Genomic DNA, 23992 nt, shown 5'->3' on the forward strand with positions numbered 1-23992 from the left:
ATTATTCTATCCCTGAAAATGATGCAATTCCCAATCGGGGTTCAGATATTCGAAAATAACACAATTCTGATTTTGATTCAGGGTGTCTAGTTCTCGAACTTAAACCGCAGTTCCAGAAAATTCGCTCCGCTAGGCGCTACACGCCGTTGTTTTTTTTTTAGATTTTACTACTGTTATTTTGTGATCAAATTATGTAGGTTCATTTTTCATGCGCTGCCACTGTATTTTTCGGCTAAAAATGATACCGCCCCCAAGGAAAATCGACCCGTACGTCTATGCCACTGGACCCAAACGCATAATGTCCAGGATTTTACAAGCTGGTGTAGTTCACTGGTAGGCCTACTAGTGTAACAATGGTGGCGAAGGTTAGAAAGGAAATAAAATGGCGTTTGAAGTCCCACTGCTCTTCTCTAACTGGGCTAATGTAGACGGGCATACGCCATAAAGTGTGCTATGGGGGATATTTTGCCCGGACAGCCGCGCTGCGGCCTACTCCTATATCGCCAAAGGTCTTTTTACGTACACGTTAATATATACACGGGATCTCCGTTGGGTATCACCGACAAGCGGGAAAGCACTCAGGAAAATCCGATGAACTTTCCCGCCAACCCAGGAATGGAACCTGAGCCAACGTCTTACTCACCGAGACACTATGGCTACCTGCGAAGGTTAGAAGATATCAGCTACTACTCAGATATTTCTATTATAATGTACACGATTGACAAATTTGCCGGAATTCGTTTATGCCATCAAAACGTCTCTTTATCCTCGTTGCAGGGGCGGGTCCAGAGGTGTGGGGGGGGGGGCTTTATCCTTTATCATCAGATGGTTCTACTATGACGGATGGTCGCCCGACAAGCTTAGTCCTAATGAACGTTAACTATACTTTCGAGGTAAATATGGATGATTACATGTATATAGAACGGTTCATCAAAAAACATCCTCGTCGCTTATTCTTCCCATGTATCAAGACCCCCGCCCCCTCCCCGAAAGATTCGTTGTCTCAGTAACCTGGCAAACTCCCTGTTCCAAAAAAATTCCTGGATCAGCCCTTGCATTGTTTCGTTTGATGTACCCCAACCTCTTTTGATGTTTTGTTGGAAAGGAAATGTCGGAGTTTCCCGAGCAAGTCAAATTAAATCCCGCTTTCATTTCTTTTTCGTATTTATCTTGTTCACAATTACACTACAGTAAAGTCTAACATGACCGGACCTTTAAAATGAACAAACATCTTGGCTTGGACAGGATTGACTACTTCAAAGAGAACTAACAATGATAAAGAAGAAGGTACATCTTCATTTAGAGCAAGCCAACCAAATATTAAACCGAAACGAAATTTAAAAAAATCAAATATACAACAGTTTATATGCAGACATATTTATTTTGGTTATAAGGTAATTACATGAAACAGTTCGATATAAGATTTTGATTACGACTGAGTAATCTTCTTCAATTGAGCTTAAAAGGGGTTTCAGGAGCCTTGATCTTTTTTGGATTAATCATAAATGGCCACATTAGTTTGATTGGTTAAGTCGGTTATTTGGCGTGTCTGGTAACTAACCAAATTCTTTGACGACTTGATTGAGGTTAGGGTGTGGATAATGAAATGAATCGAAATTTAAAATGATTAGATTACAATTTCGTTTCGTTTATTGTTTTTTACAGTACATTGTAATCCAACACAAAAGTGTTCTACCTGGGAACATACAATTAAACTCAGAATCATCGCTGTACGCGGTTAGATTTATTTGATAAGGCTAACTTCAAGTTTGGTTAAACCTAACCCTGGACCTAGCCCTAATGCTTACCCAAACCCTAACCTACAATCTCGCCAACAATCACGTGCCCGAACTATATTTACATCTCAGCGACCTAGACGAAAATTGAGCTGGCCTTAACAAACAGATTTAGCCCTTGTACACTTGGTTTTAAAATCCCCACAATTCCCGTTAACAGCAATACGGGCAGTCTGGTTGGTCAGTAAGAACCCGGATAGCCAAAAAGCTATGTCAGATTACAATGTAGTACACAACATCAAAAATAAAACGAAACGAAACAGTCATCGGATTTTTAACCCGATAATTTATCTCACAAATGAAATGGAGTTTAACGTCCCCCTTTTCGACACCGACTGGGCTAATGAAGATGGGTTTTACCTAGAAAGATTATTATTTTTTTGATGTACATAATACACACTGCTTAAAGTTTAATTGGATTTAAAGATAAAATATATTCTCAAATTGACAGACTATGATTGGTATAAAAGGTTAAAATAGGTGGGAAATTCTTCATTTTCTATGAACTAAATTAGAAAAGAATGGGTGATTTTTCAGTACATGAACCCAGCTCCAAGTATCACCGTGAATGTTAATATTGTGCTCAGCATCATTTGTATTTACGATTTCCTCATTGGAATTCATATCATCATCATTCAGATTATCTACGCTTCCATAGTAATCTGTGTTTTCATCGTGGTACTGGTAGTTGTAATCGTCGTGGTACTGGTAGTTGTCATCGTGGTTGTCATTCTGGTAGTTGTAATTGGGGTTGTCATTCTGGTAGTTGTAATCGGTAGTGTGGTAATCGTGGTCGTTATACTGGTCGATGTTATTATGATTGTTGTTCGTCATATCATCATTCGGATGCATAAAACCCTCGTGTTGCGTGGTATGCATGCCATATGCATCATTGTCATTGTTGTAGCCGTTGGGGTTGTCATTATGGTAGTTGTAACCAGTAGTGTGGTAATCGTGGTCCTTATACTGGTCGAAGTTGTTCTGATTGTTGTTCATCATATCATCATTCGGATGCAAATAGCCCTCATGTTGGCCAGGATACATATCAGAACCATGTTGGCTGGGATACGTATCGCCGTCGTGGGAATTGGGATATATACCAGAATCATGTTGGTTGAGATACGTATCGCCTTCGTTGGGATACATACCGGTCTCGTGGGGACTCGTATTCATGTTATAGTCGTTATTATCGTTATTGTTCACATCGTTGTCGTAGTCGTATCTCTGTTGGTGGTTGTTGAAATAGGTATTCCCAGGACCCAGGTGTCTATGTGGGAAATTAGGACCCACGTGTCTGCCATGGAAATGAGGACCCATGTGTCTGCCACGGAAATGAGGATCCATGTGTCTGCCATGAAAATGAGGACCCATGTGTCTGCCACGGAAATGAGGACCCATGTGTCTGCCATGGTAATGAGGATCCATGTGTCTGTCATGAAAACGAGGACCCATTGCAGGCCTTAAGTGTTCGTCAGGAATATGGTATGGAACGTCTTGTTGAAAAGGTAAATTATCATTATAGTAATCGTGATAATCGGTATTGTTATAATCATAAAATGTATCGTTATCGTAATCATAATATTCATAATTATCATAGTTATCATTGTAATAATAGTCATCATCGTAATCAGCTGAATCATAGTTATAATACTCATCATTGTAATCGGCTGAATCATAGTTATAGTCATCATCGTAATCAGCTGAATCATAGTTATAATAATCATCATTGTAATCGGCTGAATCATAGTTGTAATAGTCATCATTGTAATCAGCTGAATCATAGTTATAATAGTCATCATCGTAATCAGCTGAATCATAGTCATCAAAGTAACCAGTCTTAGCTGAAACAAAAGAAAATAAATATATTTTCAACACGTTACAGAATATGTGAAACAGTTCGTTTAATGGATTTCAACCCGAGTCACATTAGAGGAGCAATAGTGGGTCCAAATGTCTAGGCGATTGTAACAGCATAATGTTCATACGACTGCCCTCCCCCACCACCAACACCACCTGGTGGGGCGTGTTTGTGTGTATCGTGGGAGTGGTAAGACAGAGGAGGTGATTATCTATGTCATTAATGACGATTAAATTTTCACCCGAATTATTTCATTATAAACTGAACTCTTGTTTGAAATGGTTAAAACGTGTATAATGTATAATTACCTGCGGACATCTCCAAAAGATCGTCACTAATTTTCTTCATATCCAAATCCAAATTTAACAGATCCACAACATCACCGATCTGAATGTTGCCCGCTGAAAATACAGTTCTAGAAGATTAAGCATATATAAATGTGTTCTAGAAAGTCTAAGCATATACATAACGGTGTTCTAGAAAGATACACATAACGGTGTTCTAAAAAGATCAAGCATACACATAACGGTGTTCTAGAAAGACTAAGCATATATAATAGTGTTCTAGAAAGACTAAGCATATATAATAGTGTTCTAGAAAGACTAAGCGTACAAATAACGGTGTTCTAGAAAGATACACATAACGGTGTTTTAGAAAGACATTCTCGGGCACGCACATCCAATGCAAGAATGAAATTAAATTAAGTTTTTTGAAAAGTGAAAATATCTCTGTTAAATTTTTTATACAAGCTGTCCCATTTAATTTGAATAAAAAGTTTCATAACAATATCTTCCTTTCTCGCGTTTCTCACAGTCTTGTGGGAATACAATCAATAAGTTGATCCCGGGCATCACCAAACCTTGGCACGTTACTGTTAAAGCAAGAGGAGAGCCGCGGTGGTTCAGTGCGTAAGACGTTGGATCGCTAGTATAGAGGTGTTAAATTCCGGTGTTGGCCAAGACAGGTCATCTGGATTTTCCGGCGTGGTCCCCCTTGTCAGTGATATCAGAGAGAGGGTATTGCAAGGTATAACGTATAGTCGTTCGGATGGGACGAAAACATATTGGCGTACACGTACAAGAAACCTTTGCAGTTGGAATTCAATATTATAAGGGTAGGCCGAAGCGCTACTGTCCGGGCAAAATTTCCCTCATATCACACAGTATGGCGTATGCCCGTATTTATTAGCCCAGTCGGAGCAGAACAGTAGGCAATTAAACCTAATTTCATTTCATTTCGTTAAAGCAATAGAAACTTACAAGAGTAGTCGTCAATCAATTTTTGTGCTTGAGTCATCAGCTCCGATACAACGGCTATTACACAATGGACCTTGTGGTACATTTTCACTTCATTAGATTCGGTGGCAGCCGGTTCTGAAAAATTCCAAAGACGTTTCGTGATTAGAGTGAATTTTTTTTTATATATAAACAATATTTTTATTCAGGATGTCTGAATGGGACTGGGGAATAGGCTTAACCAATCCCATTCAGACATCCTGAATAAAAATTTAAAGTGAAGATGCATGGTGATTAACATAAAGATATCAAAATCTTGTATTCTTCAGCGAGATGAAAATATAAGAAAGTTATTTATATGTTCATTTATTTAAAGTACACGGTTTTGAAAAAATCATTACATGAGAAAATATAGTTTTACGTAAAATACATTCCGGGAGTTTTAATGAGATAAAGCACACGTTTTTGGGGTTTTTTGAAAGAAAAAAAATGTTTTTCATGAGACAATGGAAAAATATATATATTTTTACGTGAAATACATTCCAGAGTATTGCAATATCCATATAAATAAAGGACACGTTTTGAAAAAAAAAATATCATTATCCCATGAGCAATCTGATTAAAATACAGATATATCTATATTTCGTTTCGTTTCGTTTTTTTTTTTTACTTTCGATGGCCTACACTACATGAATACCTGACAAGTTGTACTCGAAGGTTTTGTCTGGGTTCGTACGAGCGGCTTTTGACCTATGACGTCAGACATTGATTAATCAATCAGCGTTGACATTTCTTGTGGTTTACCCACAGTTCCGTGCATGGCACGCCAAGAAATCGCCGTAACAGACCGTTTCATTGGCTTGTCCCTCACTTCAACCAAAACGCCGATAATATAACAAATCTTCCAAATCCTAGTGTAGTAAAGACAATTAAAACGAAATTTTGAACTATAAAAATCGAAACGAAATAGGATCTGTGTTTTAATCAGATTGTACTATGAGAAACTGGAAATAGTTATCGTTACGTGAATTATATTCGGGAGTAAAGCACGCGTTTTGAACTAAATAATTATTTAATGTATATATTATAAGATAATTTTTAAATACCAACATTCACTTACCCGGGCATTTAATGCGTTTCGGTCGAACTGTAATAAAATATAACAAACGTTAGTTTTATATTTAATGTAATCAATAAAATTTACTGTGTAACATCTAGAGAGAAAATGGGTTTTCGTCGGCTCAACAACACAACAATTGTATTTAATGATACATTATTCAAGAGCTAAATCTGCCTATTTCAGGTCTTTCTTTAGGCCTTAAATGTTACATAAATTATTAATTAGACATGTATTCACATGGTAAAACCATACTCAACTCTCGATGCCATCGAATACTCGAGATTTTAACTAGATTAGAAGTTTTTGGCCATTTAATGATTTAATTTTAAAATGGGGAAGCGATGCTAAGCCTCGGATATACGAGTACCGTGGTTACGATAATACACAATCAATGCACACATCTCGTTAAAGCTACAAACAGTGATAACTTGGCTCAGAATAAAGTAATTTGAATGAAATTTTCAATATATTCATTTTGCATTATCTATTTTTGAACTATTATAGCAAGAACGACCAGCTCTTTATATAAATCTTACATAATGTATCTTTAAGAATTAACATAATTCTGGTACATCTTTATTTTATTAATTCACATACCAAAAGAGTTCATGGTCACCCGTTTGATTATATATCCTAGACCTGGAATTTTCACATTATTAAATATAATTTATCCATCAGGAAAAATGCTTTGACATCTTGTCTTGAGATTGGATCAGGGGACAGGGGACGGACAGTTGACGGGCGGGGGCGGGGGATTTTTATCTTAATAATTTTATGAAATTTGGGTGGGAAAACTAAAACCGAGTGAATCCTGTTGGTTGTGGAAGAAACCATCGAGGTTGGCCAGACGATCCTATGTTAGTTAGATAGGATTTACTTACATTTTACTAACAATGCTTGGATCATCTTCTCCATATCTTTTTCCATCGAGATCAGTTTCTTCAGCGCTTTTCTCAAACAATCATGCTTCAGAACTGGTGTAGGATCTGGGAACAGGAACAGAAATCAAATTAATGTTAATGCAACAAAGATTTTATATAGGAACAGAATTCCAAATTCAATCGGTAGCAGATGAAAATCAAGAAATCTATTTGATTTTATTTATCTTATCACATTCTGTCATATACTCACCTGGGTTACTCATTTCAGCAACTTGTTGCAAATTCTCTAGAATTTCCCAGACATTTCCGGAGAAATGCTCATGTATTTCTGCCATGTTCTCATGTAGAGTACGATAAACTGGTTTATCCTCTGCCTTTAAATAAGTTTCAAATTCAGGAGATCCATAATCCTTATATATTTCCGCCATGTCATCGTGTAGCAGTTCATGATCTGGTTCACCCTCTTTCTTATGTATTTCCGCCATGTTATCGTGTAGCGGTTCATGATCTGGTTCATCCTCTGTCTGGTGTATTTCCGCCGTGTTATCGTGTAGCAGTTCATGATCTGGTTCATCCTCTGCCTTATAATCATTTTCAAATTCAGGAATTTCCCGTTCTTTTGTTAATTCGTGTCCTGTAAAATTGTACTGTTTATTATAGTTATATATATTTTAAATTGTTAATAGAGCACAAGGTCTGCCATTGAGTCAAGCGGTGTGAGTTCGACTCACCATTTGTACGTGACAAGGAGAAGGGTCGCCTGTCCAACCTAGTGAGGGTTTTTTTTAGTAAATTTCAAACAATATAGATGTTGTTAGCTTGCCGTAAAATATTGGATCCTTATAAGAGACAATTAACATTTTATAATCAGTACACGAGTCGTGTATTTTATGGTTCCGAGTGCATTCGCCTAGAAAGATCATCGGGATTTTCCGACCTGGTCTCCCCTTGTCAGTGGTGCAGGACAGAGGGCGTGACAGGGACAACTGTCTAATCGTTCGATGTGACTATACATTGGCGTGCGCGTAAAAGATCCCTTGGAAGTTGGAATTCGATATAAGAGTTGACCATAGTGTCACTGCCCAGGCAAAATTTTCCTCATAGCACACTGTATGGTGTATGCCCGTCTTCATTATCCCAGTATACTAGCAGAACAGTGGACATTAAACCCCATCTATGTCCTTTATTTTCTATGTGTGCAACCACCACTTCCAGTAAATAACAACATAATTAAACTTCCAAGACAATATAAAATACGTCATTTCCCGCAAGTAATACATATATATTAAACCCACCTAATGTTCCCAGTACATGATGCAGCAGCCCGGCTACTACTTGCTGAAAAATAATATGAATTGCTTCATAGAACCATTGAAATAAAAACAATAAAGGTAGACTAGAAATCATATCAGAACTCGGAGTCAAATTAAACAATTATAAAAGCATTTTATTTTTAGAAAGTTGAAAACTATAAATTCCTAAATAAGATATATAAATATAATGAGCCTGTATCCATTCTATATTATTTGCTATAATTTCAATGATATACCGTACCTGATTGTGAACGCTAACAGCTGGTTTCAATGTATCTGATGATATTACTGGAACCGAGAAACATATTAGTGGAAAGCAAAGTACCACTGTTAGTCCTAGAACCAACATTTTGTTATAATTAATTGACTTTTCCAAACGTTCTAGCTGTATTTGACTGCCTGTCCTGAGTTCCAATATTTCTCGGGTCTGTGTGCCAGTGCTACTGATCTGTGTTTTATACTAAATATCTTAAATGGGTACCTTCAAGATATTAATACCAGGATTACATTGTTTACAATATAATGCCCGTGATAATTATTCTGATTAAGTTATAATTACAGGGGACATAGACCAACGGCACTGGTACAAAGCTGTACAAAATACGTATATTTGTTTTGAATAATCTTAAGTGTTATGTTTGTAATATAATTATAGACAGTCGTACGTAATGTAACGTTTTGATTTTGTTGATAAAAATACAAGGAGTTGGTCATCAATATCAATATGCATTTTAAAGATGCTTTATTGTTAGATAATTTAGATATGTAATTTAAATACCAGTAAACGTTTATTATCACCGTATTGTGCAATATATTTTCAGTATTTACATGCCAAATCTCATCCAAGGACAGTTAATTTTCTATAAATTTATGTTTTGCGTGTGTACAATAGTCCTTATTTTCAAGTACCGTAAAGGTATCACAATCTGAATCCTCGATAGGATGACATTAATTTCAATTTTATATGTCGTTCCTTTAGAGTATTTTGGCAGCGATAATATTAAGCAAATGGCGGACCGTTTTCTCACTCGAGAATCGTCGCTATTCGACTCAAACTTACATTTCCAACCAATGGTGATAATATAAATTGAATTAAAAATATCCGCTTAGGTATGCTTGTATATTTTACATGCCGTATGAAGCCGCAGTAAACGGAATTCAACTATCAAGATTTTTAATTCTCGCCGAAACGAACTGTCGGCCATTTATTTTTTTTAAGACGAAACGAAAGATCAAATAATCATCGCTTGGATAAACATTAGGAGTAAATAGCGACTCGAGATAGACTTTACAATAGGCAATTTTATTATCAATCAACTAATTATTAATTCCGAGACAATTGGTATACATTACTCATTGACACGATCCAGATTATCAGCGAGTTGATTAATTTATAGTATGCCCGCCACGTGATTGACACTCAATGTAATGGTTAATCTAGGATACGATTAAAATTTTAAGATTTTTTCCGCCAGTTCCCAAAAAGAATTGCCAGTACCGCAAAATGTTATCCCAAAATTATCTCCAAAATCAAATCTTAATCGCCACTTTGATATTTTTATTTGAAATTGCGACATTGGTCATAGGCGTACGGGGAAATTTTTGACTGGGGGGGGGGGGGGCGGTGGTGGTTGGTGTCGCAAAAATGTAGTTACATGTAGGTTCTTAGTATGTTACATAATAATCATAATATCTCTTTTGCGATGAATAAGTTCTTAATTTCTAAATCATCAATAAAAGAGAACTATATTTTATTTACTTGTAATATACAAACAACTAAAACAGTTGTTTATGTAACTCTAATTCGTGGCTTACTGCACTCCAAACAATAGAGGGTTCGAGTCTTAAGATTTCTATTTAATTGCCTAACTATAGACACTCTGAATTTAAATTCGCTGTTAAATTGGACGCATTCAAAAACACAATATTTTTTTACACAAAAGCCCCCCAGCTCGTACGCCTATGACTTTGGTGACCGACAGTATGAACCCTGGTTAGATATGTCATTTAAATACCAGTAAACGTGGGGGTTTTTAAAATCATACTTTGAGCGTGTTTTATTATTACACTTTAGGTGTGTTTTATTATTACACTTTAGTGTGTTTTATTATTACACTTTGGTTGTGTTTTATTATTACACTTTAGTGTGTTTTATTATTACACTTTGAGTGTATTTTATATCATCACACTTTAGTGTATTTTATTTTACCACTTTGGGTGCGTTTTATTATTACACTTTGAGTGTGTTTTATTATAACACTTTAATGTGTTTTATAAGAACACTTTAGATAGTGTGTTTTATTATTACACTTTGGGCACCAAATAACTGAAATACTAGCAAAGGCATCTACCAAGCAGCAGACGACCAATGTGTCCCGCCAAGAAAGGAAAGCCCTCAATGACCTAAAAGACGACAGATCTATCACAATTGTTTCCGCCGACAAGGGAAAAGCAACAGTCATCATGAATACTCACGAGTACCTCACAACGGTCAACGGTTTACTCCAAGATCCAGCAACATATAGAAGAATCCGCAAAGACCCAACAAACGCGCACAAGGACAGCCATGAAAACTTGCTTAAAAAACTAAAAGAAGACAAACAGATCTCTGAAGCTCTCTATTACAAGCTCAGACCAAACCACCCTCGACCACCTTATGCCAGGGCTACTATAAAAATCCATAAAAACCCCATGAAAGCCCGTCTGCTGGTGTGTTCTCGAGATTCAGTCTTCTACAACACAGCCCAATATTTATCAAAACTACTTTCCTCACTTGGCACAACTGCATCGTCCTTCATCAAAGATTCAGGTGAATTCTGTGAGAAACTGCAGAATATTCAAAACCCCGGGAGGATGGTCTCATATGATGTTGTAGATTTGTTTACAAATGTACCAAGGGAAGAGGCCCTGAAGATTCTACGCAAGCGCATAGAAAGTTTAGAAAACCCACTAGAGACTTCCCTATCAACAGACAACATCATACTCTTGTTGAAACAATGCATCAATTCAACATATTTCTCCTGGGGTGACGATTTTTACGAACAGACCAATGGATTACCCATGGGAAGCCCCCTCTCCCCTTTAATTTCAGAAATATTTTTAACTGATTTAGAAGAGAAGGCGTTTCAAACATCCACCGTAACCCCAACATGCTTCTTTAGGCAAGTGGATGATACCTTTGTTATTATCAATCAACAAGATGATCCAGAAACACTGTTACAACACCTCAACAGGCAACACCCACGTATAAAATTCACAATGGAAACCGAAAATGATAACCAACTACCTTTCCTCGATGTTTGTGTATCTAAAACCAACAACTCGATCCGCACCAGTGTCTATAGGAAACCAACTCACACCGACCAATACATTCATTTCAAATCTAATCACCCGAATAGCGTCAAATCGGCCACAATTTCAACTCTGGTGAACCGTGCGAAAAAGATATGTGATCCTGAGAGCCTCTCCAAGGAAATTGATCACCTCAAACATGTCTTCACAAATTTCAACGGCTATCCAGGGAAGTTTGTGACAAACGCCATCAACAAGACCCTGTCGGCGAGTGCAGCTAAACCAAAAACCCCGACTGCCCCAGTCAGAATCTTCCTTCCTTTCAACGGCAAAGTCTCCTACCAAATCAAACGGCTACTAATGCAACAACCAGAAATAGATGTAACTTTCACAAAAAGCTACAGCACTAAAGATATATTAAGAGCCAATGGTAAACAAAATCCTACACAACCACCACAACCAAAGGGATGTGTTTATCAAATAGTATGCAATTGTGGGATTGCATACATCGGGGAGACAAAGCGACCATTAAATAAAAGGATAGATGACCACAAGTCGAAAGCAGCAACCAACAACTCAGCTGTAGCTGAACATTTGAACTCCAACCCTCGCCACAGAGTCCAATGGTCCAACGTAAAACCACTATGCAAGAATATAAGCAACAAGAGAGCGCGCCGATTACATGAAGCCATTCATATACGACGACACAAACCAACGATGAACAGAGATCAAGGATTGTTCCTCCCCAGGGCGTATGATATTCTTATCACATAATCAAGGCTAAGCATAATTCTACTTTTATCTTTTTTATCATATTTAATACTTATCAATATTCCAGTAATAACTTTAAGTTTGTAATAACCATCATAATATGCAAAAATGACAACTAATAATTCCCAACTATTTTTGCTTTTCAGGCATTTCTGCTTTTCAGGCCTGCGGTTATTGTAATTTAATGCACTCAATATTTCTAACCCTGCTTTTCTACATCACCATAACATCCAGTGAAGTACCACTCAATATTTTAAATTGTCAACCTTCAGGGGACTATTGATCATTGTGCAGTCATTGTTCTAAGGGTTTTTTCGTATATCAGTGTAATCACTCGCATCAACATCCACATATCAATTATTTTGGTTATAACACAAATCAAATCTCATCTTCGTGGGATGTTGTCATTATCAAAACCTCATCAAATCGTTGTAAATACTCCACAACAATCTACTCTTTTACCATTTGTATTTATTTCAGTGAAAGGGGTCGTTGATAACATTTCATCAATTTTCATTTTCTTGCAACGTTTGTATTATTAAAACCCACTAATCACTGTGTATACTCCACAACAACTTATCCATTAATCAATTAGTCAATTTTTTAGGTTAATTGGTATTATTACTTATTAGCGTACAATTAAATCAGATTACCATTAGGTACACGTAATTAAGTTACATCCCTGGTTTGTCATCATTAACTTAGCATTGTGGTGTACATGTATATATTGTCCTGTCATATTTTCATTTTTTATCATAGCTTGATAATGACTAGAGAAGCCTAGTCGAAACGTCGCTCAGTAAAAAGCAGTAATTGTATTCCATAGAATTGTGACCTGTATAAAAAAAAAACTGGCGGTTCTTGCTATAATTGTTCAAAAATGGATAATTCAAAATGAATATATTGAAATTTATTTTGAGCCAAATTGTCACGGTTTGTAGTTTTGACGAGATGTGTGCATTGATTGTTTGTTATCGTTAAATGGCCGAATCGTTCTAATCTACTTTAAATCCCCTCTCGTGTGTGTTTTATTATCAAATTTTATAATCACAACGTGCATATTTTATTTTTAACCCTTTTGTGCGTTTGTCTTATTATGACCCCATGTTTCGTTATTACACACTGAGTATGTTAAATCATTTTTTTGTGTGTGTGGGGCGTGTGTGTGTTTGTGTGAGAAGGGGCGGGGTACTACATTTTGGGTGTGATTTTGTTTTATTTTATTGTTCACACGTTGGACATTTGGTGTCTTGTTTCCCTAACTTGGCTACATACCAGAATCTGTTTTCCACTGATTGGTAATAGGTCATTTCGTAAGGTAAAAAACGACGGCAAGAAGACCCTTTTGTACTCCCGGTTATTAGAACATGAAATCACGCGTCACCTGCAAGTATAACAACCTGCCCTGCTTAACGGTGACAAGCTGGGGATACAGGTATATAATTATTGTAATGATATATAATATATTGATCGACTATGATTTATGAGGTTAGGATATATCTGATTGTTATTCAATATAAACATGTGAAATAATAGGGTGAATCAAAGGTGGGCTTGGGCACCTCGCTCGCCCCATTTCAGAAACCCTACGATTAAAGTAGTCACGTACTTACTTTTTATACCAAGGTGTGGCTTATATTGTTAGCAAAAAACCTTTAACTGTGGGAGGATTCCAAGGGACTCGAAGAGGTTTAACGTCCACTCGAAACAAACTAGGTCATTTCGGGACTAACATATGGTTATTTTTTTTTTCATTAAATGGCTTGCGCGTAGGGGTCTTTAGCAATGGGAGGAAACCGGAGGACACGGAGAAAACCATTTAGGTTGGATTGGACATGCGACACCACGCCACTTGACTTAATGACAGACCTTATGATGCAATGCGCACGCATTGACTATTCGCCCCCCACCCCGAAACATTTAGGGACCATGTGCTCTTACGTAGATATCGCTCGAAAACTAAATACATGTATATAGCAGGTAATGTGTCTCTTATGTTCAGAACCCCGTTTGATGCATGTATATTACCATACGGTATTTAACAAAAATCAAAATTAACATCAGCCAAATACACGCATAAGCATAGAGATGAATCTGGTCTACTGGAAATTTACATATCTCAAGTTTAACCCTTTCGCCTATGCTGTTGAAACCTTTGCATAATATTTCCCCTTGATCAACAGCGTTTTTCGAGCTCATCTCTGCAAGAAGTGACGCGACCAGGTTTGAAATGCACATGATTTAGTGTTGACTCCCTTTAATATTAGCACAATTTCTTTTAGATACATATTTTATTACATAACAAAATAGGATACACATATAAATACAACCCCATTTAATATAAATACATTCCCTCTTATAGTAAATGATAATTTTGTTAAACTTAGATGGTATATTCGTTCCGTTAAAAAGACATGTGCTTCTGGCGCCAGCATAATAATATCTGCGTCCTTCATTAGACAGACGACCAAAAAGTCCGAGAATTAAAGCCTATCAAATGATTCCATGCATTTTTCTGTATCACGGGATCTGATTGGTAGATTGGTTTGGGGTCGACTAATCATTATAAGAGAATTACGGAACGCGCCCTATAAAGAAATGCCCGTGGCCAAATATTAAGTTTTATCTACGATATCTTCATAACACTAGGATCTGGAGGCGCTGTTATGTTACAGGCGTTCTGCTTGATGTGAGGGATCAGCAAATGAACCGGTCTGTTACGGGGAGATCTTTGCGTACTGAACACGGAACTGTGGGTAAACCACTAGAAACGTCAACGCTGATTGATTAATCAATGTCTGGCGTCATAGGATCAAAAGCCACACGTATGACCCTTACGCGACCCCACTACAACTGGTCAGATCTTCTTGTAGTAAAGGCCATCGAAAGTATAAACCAGCCCACATTTTTCAAGAGATTGATAGAGAACAAGCTAAACAAAAAGCGAGTTTTCGTAACATCAAGCGCCATAATTAAGGAAGGTACGATCGGATATCGAGAGCAACCAAGATCTTTGGGTTATAAACATGCATTTCGAGTTTCATCAAAATCGGATCAAAATTGTCACCTCTAGAAGGTCCACAACCTCGATATACCAGATGTTTACACTATTTGCGTACCGCGGGGGGGGGGGGGTAAAAACTAAACGAAATATAGATCTGTATTTTAATCAGATTGTAACTTGCAGAACTGCTACTGGACGCAACTTGAAAATACCCTACATTCTTTTATTATGGTATGTTTCGTCAATAACATCCTATCTGAGTCTATATGACATGTGTACGTGCGTGTGTGTAAACACTAATCATAATGATTTATATACATATTAGTTTTGATTACCGCAGAAAATGAGATACAATAAATTATTTTTTTCTACTGAAAAGCTACCATACACAAGCCTACTCTATACACTGAAACAAACATAAATGACGCTAAAACATAAACATGAGAGAGAGAGAGAGAGAGAGAGAGAGAGAGAGAGAGAGAGAAATGGGGTTTAACGTCCACTCGACACAAACTAGGTCATTTCGGGACTAAACATAAACATGAAGGAGACCTAATACTAAAACTCCATAAAGCGGGTTTCTCTTCTATTGATGTTCCTCAAAACTGATTCTTTTAGAGGAATTAGTAACCATACAATATCTTGTGTCAGTAGTTTCAGCATCGATGTCTTTTTCGTCACAGCAGTTATCTCGGTGTCCACGGAGTCGATTTTATTCCATTTCATATATAGAAAATCATTGGTAATTCTATATTTAAAAGTTTAAACTAAAAAAATCAACAATGGAATCGAATATAGTATGTTTTAAACAAACAAAGATAACGATTTTACTAAATGTAAACTGTAAACATTTATATAGATGTAGTAAGATATTTATATAACTATATATTGGGCTATAGGATATTATACATTTCCTCCTAGATAAATCACAGCCTAGTTTTGCAATGTGCCAAACTGGTATAACTGGTACATAAATAATATATCCGTTTATAAGCGCTGGTTACGAACGACGCGGCCTTTAATCTAGTTCGTGTTACTTAAGACACGCCTTTGACAGCCGTATCAATATAATCACGTTACGGCAGTCTGCATTGTTGCTGTCTAGTTCCGACATCACTGTTATCTATGTCACATACTTCACTAACAAGTTTATAAATTTACCGATATCCAAAGAAAGCATCACCGTCAACAGTTTCTGTCACAGTACTTTGTCCTGTGTGCCATGGAAACATCTCACGTGTCACCACATTCGATGGTGTTAAAGCGGAATTACCACCGCGCGGGTCATAACTTTCTGGATGACCTCCAACGAAGATAGGACACTCCAGTTGAATATCTTCAGTACCGCTCACAGCCACCCGAAATTGAAACGTGTAAGAAACATCCATGATATTACAGAATTTTAAATTTGTTTCGGCAATATATGGAGGTATTGCCATCAGTACATTCCGCCATCTCCGACCTTTTCGGTTATCAAAATCATAAGGATCCTCTCTTTTATTGATGATTTGTCGAAAAGCGATTTTTTTACCTCTTGCGGAGTAAACACTGTCGAGAATGATAGCCGCTTGAATGACGATAATTTCTCGTGGACTCCAGTTCATAACATCAGCGTTAATTGATATATCCTCTCCTGGAACCCCACCAGTTCTTGTCAATGAACACTGGACTTTGACTTTTCCACTGGTACAAAATCCGAAATACGAGCGACTTGTGCTCATGTCCTTATCTGAATAACTTTCAGCTGGAAGATATGGTCTTCTCAGGAACAGAAAGGGTTCACTGACGATTAAGTTATGACGCTCATCCTCGCATTCCAGTGATACTTTGGTTAGGTATGTTATATTTCCATAAACACCGTTAAACGAAGATGGGATATCTGTAGGAAGTTGATACTGGAAGGGATACTCATGTGCCCCTCGACCTAAACTTAAAGCTCGACCATTATGTTCCTCCACAATTTTCTTGGCACCATCAAGATATGTCTCTTTACTGGAGTAAAGTTTCTTTTTGCCCGGGATTTCCCAGGACACGGCACCGATTCCAGAAACAAACAGTTCGATAGTTCTGACAGTAACATGACCCCGAAGGTACACAGTGATCACTCCTCTCATTAAGTCTCCGGGCATGTAAAATTGTCGTTCTGTGTTGTCATCGTAGTAGAATTGTACCGTGAGATCCTGGACATTGGACATATTGATTTATACCTGAAAAAATACACAAAAAATTCACATTAGTGAATCACACGACACACTGGGTTGAAAAACGCTAAACTATTGAGAGGGGATGGTATTAAGTAGAGTTACAAGGTGTAACGCTCCACACGTTACAGTGGTTTCAGCAAAGTTAGGTTAAAGAGGATTTGATGAATGTATTGCTACAGAGAGGATAACTATTGGCATAGTGGTTTAACCAGTCTTACGCTATAAGATTGCATACCACTTTTGACCATACACATGGCATGTTGGTTTTGACTTTACCCCTAATCTCAATAAAACACAGATCCGTTTCGTTTTTATAGTTCAAAATTTCTTTTTACGTGTCTTTACTACATCATGTCCAGTCTGTTTCACAGAGGATTACGAAAGTATTCTAATATCTCTGTAAAAGATGACTACCTTTAACACGTGACGTCTCATCACGCGGCGTCAATGATTGGCTCAATGGCGCGTGTATTGTTTACATAAGACGTTCTAGTTCGGGCAGAATGGGGACTTTTACTCATTTCAATACCCATTTGCACTAAATAGGAAATAATTTTTACCTACAAATACGTTAAACGCCTTTATTTATTTCTATAATACATAAAAAAAATGTTTTAGAATTCTATTTGTCGCAGGAAAAAAGTTAATATTTCTGGCTCATTAAGTCGCATCGATGTCATCCTTATCAGTGATTGTAGCAGCCAAGCGAATATTCACTGCGGATCAGTGTGGTAGTGTAGGCCATCGAAAGTATAAAAAAAACGAAACGAAATATAGATCTGTACCCCTAGCTCCACTAAAATACGGTACATCAGTTCAGCAATGTTACACTACACAGTTCGTTATTTAAGCTAAGTGAACACAATGATGTTTTCCCACCACTTTAAGCAACTTACCTCCGAGTCATGAATTCATTGAATGATTCATGAATTATGAATTGGTTTATTTATGTCAGTAATACAATTACATGTCATTTGCGGGTCCAGTGATTCAATTTAACGCCTTTGGGTGAAAGGTAATAAAACGAAAAAAAGGTTGATCTTTAAAACTATGTTAAGAAACTATTATTGTGCCTCTGCATTAAGTCATATTTACGATTTATTTTATTCATTCCACCCCATCCCAGATCTATTAAATATTAATTAATTTGTGTATTCATTTTACCTGATCATTTTACGAAGGTTTTAATCGATTTGAATGTACATGGTCTGGGAAATGACTGTATAATCATATACCAGGCACTAGTTATCTCATACATTCTAATTACAATGAACCCTTTATTTCTTCCTTTCTTTATTTATTTTTTTTTTTTTTGGCCTCAACTGTGTGCGAAATAGCTTTATTTAACGTCCGCTTCCACCGAGGTGATATCGCAAACAAAGGCCTCAACTACGTGATGATCCAATTGCATCCTTATCAATTCGCTGCTCTCTTTGGTTCACTCCAATTTAAGCCAATGACAATGCGATTGGTTAAAGTCATTCTTGCTCAAGCAACGCTTTTGTTTATTGATTACATGACAGTCGAGACCAGGTCAAACTTAAAGACGAGAAACGAGAGAACCCTCGTCGAAATGTCGCCAGAAATAAATCTTTTAAACATACATTATGCAAGAGCTAAATCTGTCTATTGCAGGTCTTTCTTTAGGCCTGAAATGTTAACTAAATTATTAATTAGACATTAATTAACCTATCCAGACCATATTCAACTTTAGATGGCATCGCTAGCCTGCTATCTTTAGTGGATTATAAGCCGATCTACTGCATAACTTTCCTTCACGATTTAACGATTAAATGGATAATCGAGACTATGCTGTTTATCGTACTGACTTTAGTAATAATGATCGAGGCTAGGCGAAAATTTCAATCGGTTAGTTCTCGGTTCATAGTGGATCAATTTGAATGAAATTTTCAGCAAATTGCCTTTACATTATCTAGTTTTTAACTATTATAATGAGAACTGCCAACTCGTTATGGAATCTCACATAATGTATCTTTAAGTACATTGTATTCCATTTGTGTTGTGTGTAATGATGGTATTACTGATTTCCCTTACAAACAAAGAACAATTACTGTGAATTTAAATCTCGAAATTTATCTTAAATATTGAATATCTGTTATTCACAAACAGGACCACTTCGAAATTTATTTGTTTAATTTAATGATTTAGCATGAAACTTCCAAATGACAAGTTTATATGATATGTTCTCATTTTGGAGGCGTTGTTTATTTTCTTCGGATGGAGAATGCCGGAGACGTTTCGTTTCGGGACTGATTTGAACCTTAACCTATATTTGAATCGTATAATTTCTGTTCGGTTGGTATTCGACCTTTTTTGCACACTCCGTAGACATTCTGGGTATATTTAGAGTAATTAAGTCTTCTTTGCACGGTGAGAATTCAGAGAGCAGTTTCAGCCAACCGAGTTATTGGTAAAGTTACAAATATCAATCAATTGTAAAATGTACAATCTTTGTGTGAAACTTTGTGAAAAATCGCTGGCGGAGGATGGGTGTATAAATTCAGTGTTGAGCTTTATTCGACAGTATTGCATGCACAGTCGTCTTTATTTATATTAAAACGTTTTTAACTAGTACAACAACGTAAAACACTATATACTAAACCTCGTAATAATAGCTCGATATTATTGTTTATATATGTATAAAGGTATGCGCTATGAAATATCTATATAACCTATCAGTAAACCTCGCCCGGATAAAGTCACGTTGAGATCAACGTTCTGATATAATATTTTATTTATTGATTAATAAAAACAAAAGTGGGTTACGGTGACAAATTTAACCTATATTTTATTTAAATTATCTTTGATATGACAACCGACAGTGGTTTTATTCCCAGCTTGTACGTGGCAAGAAAGGTCTGTCCAAGCTCGTGGGTTTTCTCTGGAGTCCTCCGATTTACTCACACTGCTGAAGACCCCTAGGCGCAAACGAACTATTGAAAAAAAATTGAACCATATTATACATGTACGACGTCCCGAAATGACCTAGTTTGTGTAGTTATGTTTTGTGAATGTCTCTCTTTTCTCTCACACATGGCATCGATTCTTCGTCAAAGAACAGCCGACTCCAAATATTAATAATATTTATCGTGATAACATTAAGTTATGGGCGATATAAAATTTACTCAATCACCTTTCAATGATTTTAAGTAAACGCGGACAACAAAGAATGTTTTTATAACTCAAATTTCTCATTGTAATATGAACTAAATCTATTCAATTCAAATCTTTTTTTTACTTTGCGTAAGTTTTGAACTGTCTATACCGTCTTTATTCGTGGCGAGGACAGAAAGCCTTTGATAAATATCCTTACCCAATCTACTTGATTTGACAAGCAAGTACAAACTTTAATCAAATATTGCGCATATTTACGATTCGTGGGTATACATATATATTTGACAATGGAATTTGAAAATATATCCAAACCCAACGAATCAGTCATCAGTGTCATTTAAGTACAAGGAATTCAATAAATATTATCCATGAAATCTTTTATCCTTCATCGAAATTAGATTCAAATATAATATATAAGTAATGATGATGGTTTTTATAATTTATAGTTTAGACATTATTGGGCTGTTGGCGCCATCTCTTAAAACGGTTTAAAACAGATAAAGTTGTCGATAAGGAGATGAAGTTTGTCATACAGGAAAAAGGAGCAAATCCCCTTTTCCTTTTTTAAAAAGAATTTCCAAGTGTAATTAGCATATTATTATTAACTTCACTCCAGTCATAACTATCTTGTCAAAGTAATTTAAGAATGTTCTATAAATTTACGTGGTCATTTGAGTAAAACTGACTATTTTCAAATATAGTCCATTACAAACTGCATAAAAAATACTTATCTCTGCCCCGTCCCTCTAACTTATATGCATAGGCGTACGGGAAAATTTTTGACGGGGGGGGGGGGGCGTTGGTGGTTGGTGCCCAAATAATGTAGTTAGGTTCTTAGTATGTTACATAATAATAATAAATTCACTGTTAAATTGGACACATTCAAGAACGCAATATTTTTTTATACAACTTTTACAAAGTACAATATTGTGTGCCCCAATTTTTTCAGAATTTGGTGCCCAAAATGGGGTGGTGGGGTGGGCGGCCGCCTTCCCCCCCAGCACCCCCCCCCCCCCCAGCTCGTACGCCTATGCTTATATGTGTATGGCAGATTTTATGTATTTTTGCCCGAAAATAGGCGTTTTTGCTCGATAAAACAAAACAAAAACACATCAATGGGTCCTGTAAATTTTCAGAATCAATTCAATTTTTATGAAGATGTTCGATTTAATGATATTTAATGGGACGTAGTGCAGTTATTCAGAACGGCGTGGTGTGATGTAGTTAATTACAACGATGTTATATGATGTAGTTAATCTCAACGATGTAGTTAATCACAACGATGTGATGTGATGTAGTTAATCACAACGATTTAATGTGATGTAATTAAACTCAACGGTGTGTTGTAGTCCATTACATCGATGTGATGTGATGTAGTTAATCTCAACGATGTAGTTAATCACAACGATGTGATGTGATGTAGTTAATTACAACGATATGATGTGATCTCAACGGTGTGATGTAGTCCATTACAACGATGTGATGTAATTAATCACAACGACGTGATGTAATTAATCACAACGATGTGATGTGATGTAACAATGTATAGAGTAACTTAACTTTCTCAACTATGTGTTTTATTACACAGATTTAACCACATATTAGGACACAATTATATATTGTACTAAGAACATTAACAATAAATATATTTTTTTAAACACCAAGATTATTTTGTTTCTTTGTTGATCTTCGCAGTTTACAATTATTGTCATTTAAATTATATATTGTACTAAGAACATTAACAATAAATATATTTTTTTAAACACCAAGATTATTTTGTTTCTTTGTTGATCTTCGCAGTTTACAATTATTGTCATTTAAATTGTTATGCTTATTGAAATGATTAAATTGTTATGCTTATTGAAATGATTAAATTGTTATATTATTGAAATGATTAAATTGTTATATTATTGAAATGATTTTATAGCGATTATGAATCTTAATTCCTATAAATGAAATGATTAAGGGATCATGAATCTGATAATATATAGACGAAGTGAGAAAACATGTTATTTGATGCGAGGATATACAAAGTGATTATCGAAGCAAGACATTTACCAACTTTATAAATAATAAATAACACATGGGCGTTGAAAACCCTGAGAACGAGTTAGTTATTATGCGGTTAATAAACACCGTTACAAATCACTGAATGCTATGTCCTTTTGCTTATAGTCATATTTTTATATCTTACTGAATGAATGGTATTATATTTGCTCATAAATAACAACATTTTAATATGCCTAGTGGCCTATTTTAAATTATCTGTTTATCCTTTCCTAGGTCTTAGGAGTATTTGTCTTAATTTAAAGACTGGCAAAGGTGACAGTTAAAAGGAATGTTCACAAATCTTGGTTAAAAATCTCCCGGCAAGAAAACATTCATCCAATATGATAATATATACAATAAACATAGGTTTCTAAAATGAAAACGGTTAAAATCATTGTTGTTGTCACTGCTAAGTTTCCCCAGTTACATTTCACAAATAGCACGTGCTATAACCCTTTTTCCTCGATTTCGTCTGCTTTTCAAAATTAAAACCCCCAGAAATATACCTAGATTAATAAAAATCTCTACATGACACAAGTTTACGTCACCAGAGTTATGAATATAACTAGATCAAAATTTAATTTCAGCTAATAGACACTTCCAATAACTAAACTAATTACCAATTCCAAAATCTTTTAGCTTCAGAGCTTGTTATTAGTATATACATGTAAGATGTAGCTATAGATCAACATTTAATCTCAGCATATAGTATGCACTTTCAATAACTTAATTACTTGCTAATTCCAAAATCTATTGTTATATATTAATATAATTAGATCACAATCTAATGTCAGCTAAAATAGACACTTCCAATAACTTATTACCAACCAATTCCAAAATTACAATTTATTTTCAGCTAAATACTCAAGTTAATAAATTACTTACCTATATTGAAAGCTCTCACAATATGAACAGTTATTGGCTATGAAATAAAACTAAATGGTTTATATTGACCGGCCGTTAGTCGTGAAATAACCAGGGTTTACCTATATGAACAATAATATACCGCCAATACCCACACACCCAATTCTCTATTATGTTTGATGATGTGAAATGGGTGTAACCCGATAAACCTGAACTCGGTAAAGAAATGATGTACTCAATAGAAACCTTAACGTAGACCGAGATCATTTAATATATAGAAGCCCTGTTCTTAAAAAAATAACAAACACACCAGGCCCTCAATGTTCGTATTATAACTGGGTGTTGACAATCGTGCAATACATGTCAATTACGTTTAAATATTTCTTATAATCTAAATGCTATTTTATTGACGTTCTTCAAATTAACATATCATGTATTCATTTTTAATTTATTGGGTGTAATCACTGCGCT

The 23992-nt window shown here is 35.9% G+C and overlaps 2 protein-coding genes across 2 annotated transcripts; both read right to left on the minus strand.

Annotated features, from left to right (window-relative positions):
• Nucleotides 1-1372: 1372 nt before the first annotated feature.
• On the minus strand, nucleotides 1373-8613 carry LOC126827294 (probable serine/threonine-protein kinase clkA). The gene is made up of 8 exons (XM_050556566.2): nucleotides 8445-8613; nucleotides 8186-8228; nucleotides 7141-7524; nucleotides 6891-6995; nucleotides 6010-6036; nucleotides 4914-5027; nucleotides 3963-4055; nucleotides 1373-3637 (listed from the first exon to the last, which is right to left on the minus strand). The coding sequence occupies exons 1-8, from the start codon at nucleotides 8550-8552 to the stop codon at nucleotides 2289-2291; spliced, it is 2223 nt and encodes a 740-aa protein (XP_050412523.2). The 5' UTR covers nucleotides 8553-8613; the 3' UTR covers nucleotides 1373-2288.
• A 5924-nt stretch (nucleotides 8614-14537) lies between these two features.
• On the minus strand, nucleotides 14538-23822 carry LOC126827702 (arrestin domain-containing protein 3). Its single transcript, XM_050557161.2, has 2 exons — nucleotides 23543-23822; nucleotides 14538-17476 (listed from the first exon to the last, which is right to left on the minus strand). Exon 2 carries the CDS (start codon nucleotides 17462-17464, stop codon nucleotides 16427-16429), a length of 1038 nt encoding a protein of 345 aa, XP_050413118.1. The 5' UTR covers nucleotides 17465-17476; nucleotides 23543-23822; the 3' UTR covers nucleotides 14538-16426.
• Nucleotides 23823-23992: the final 170 nt, after the last annotated feature.

Source organism: Patella vulgata, chromosome 7 (genome assembly GCF_932274485.2).
Source record: "Patella vulgata chromosome 7, xgPatVulg1.2, whole genome shotgun sequence".
NCBI classification, from domain to species: domain Eukaryota; kingdom Metazoa; phylum Mollusca; class Gastropoda; family Patellidae; genus Patella; species Patella vulgata.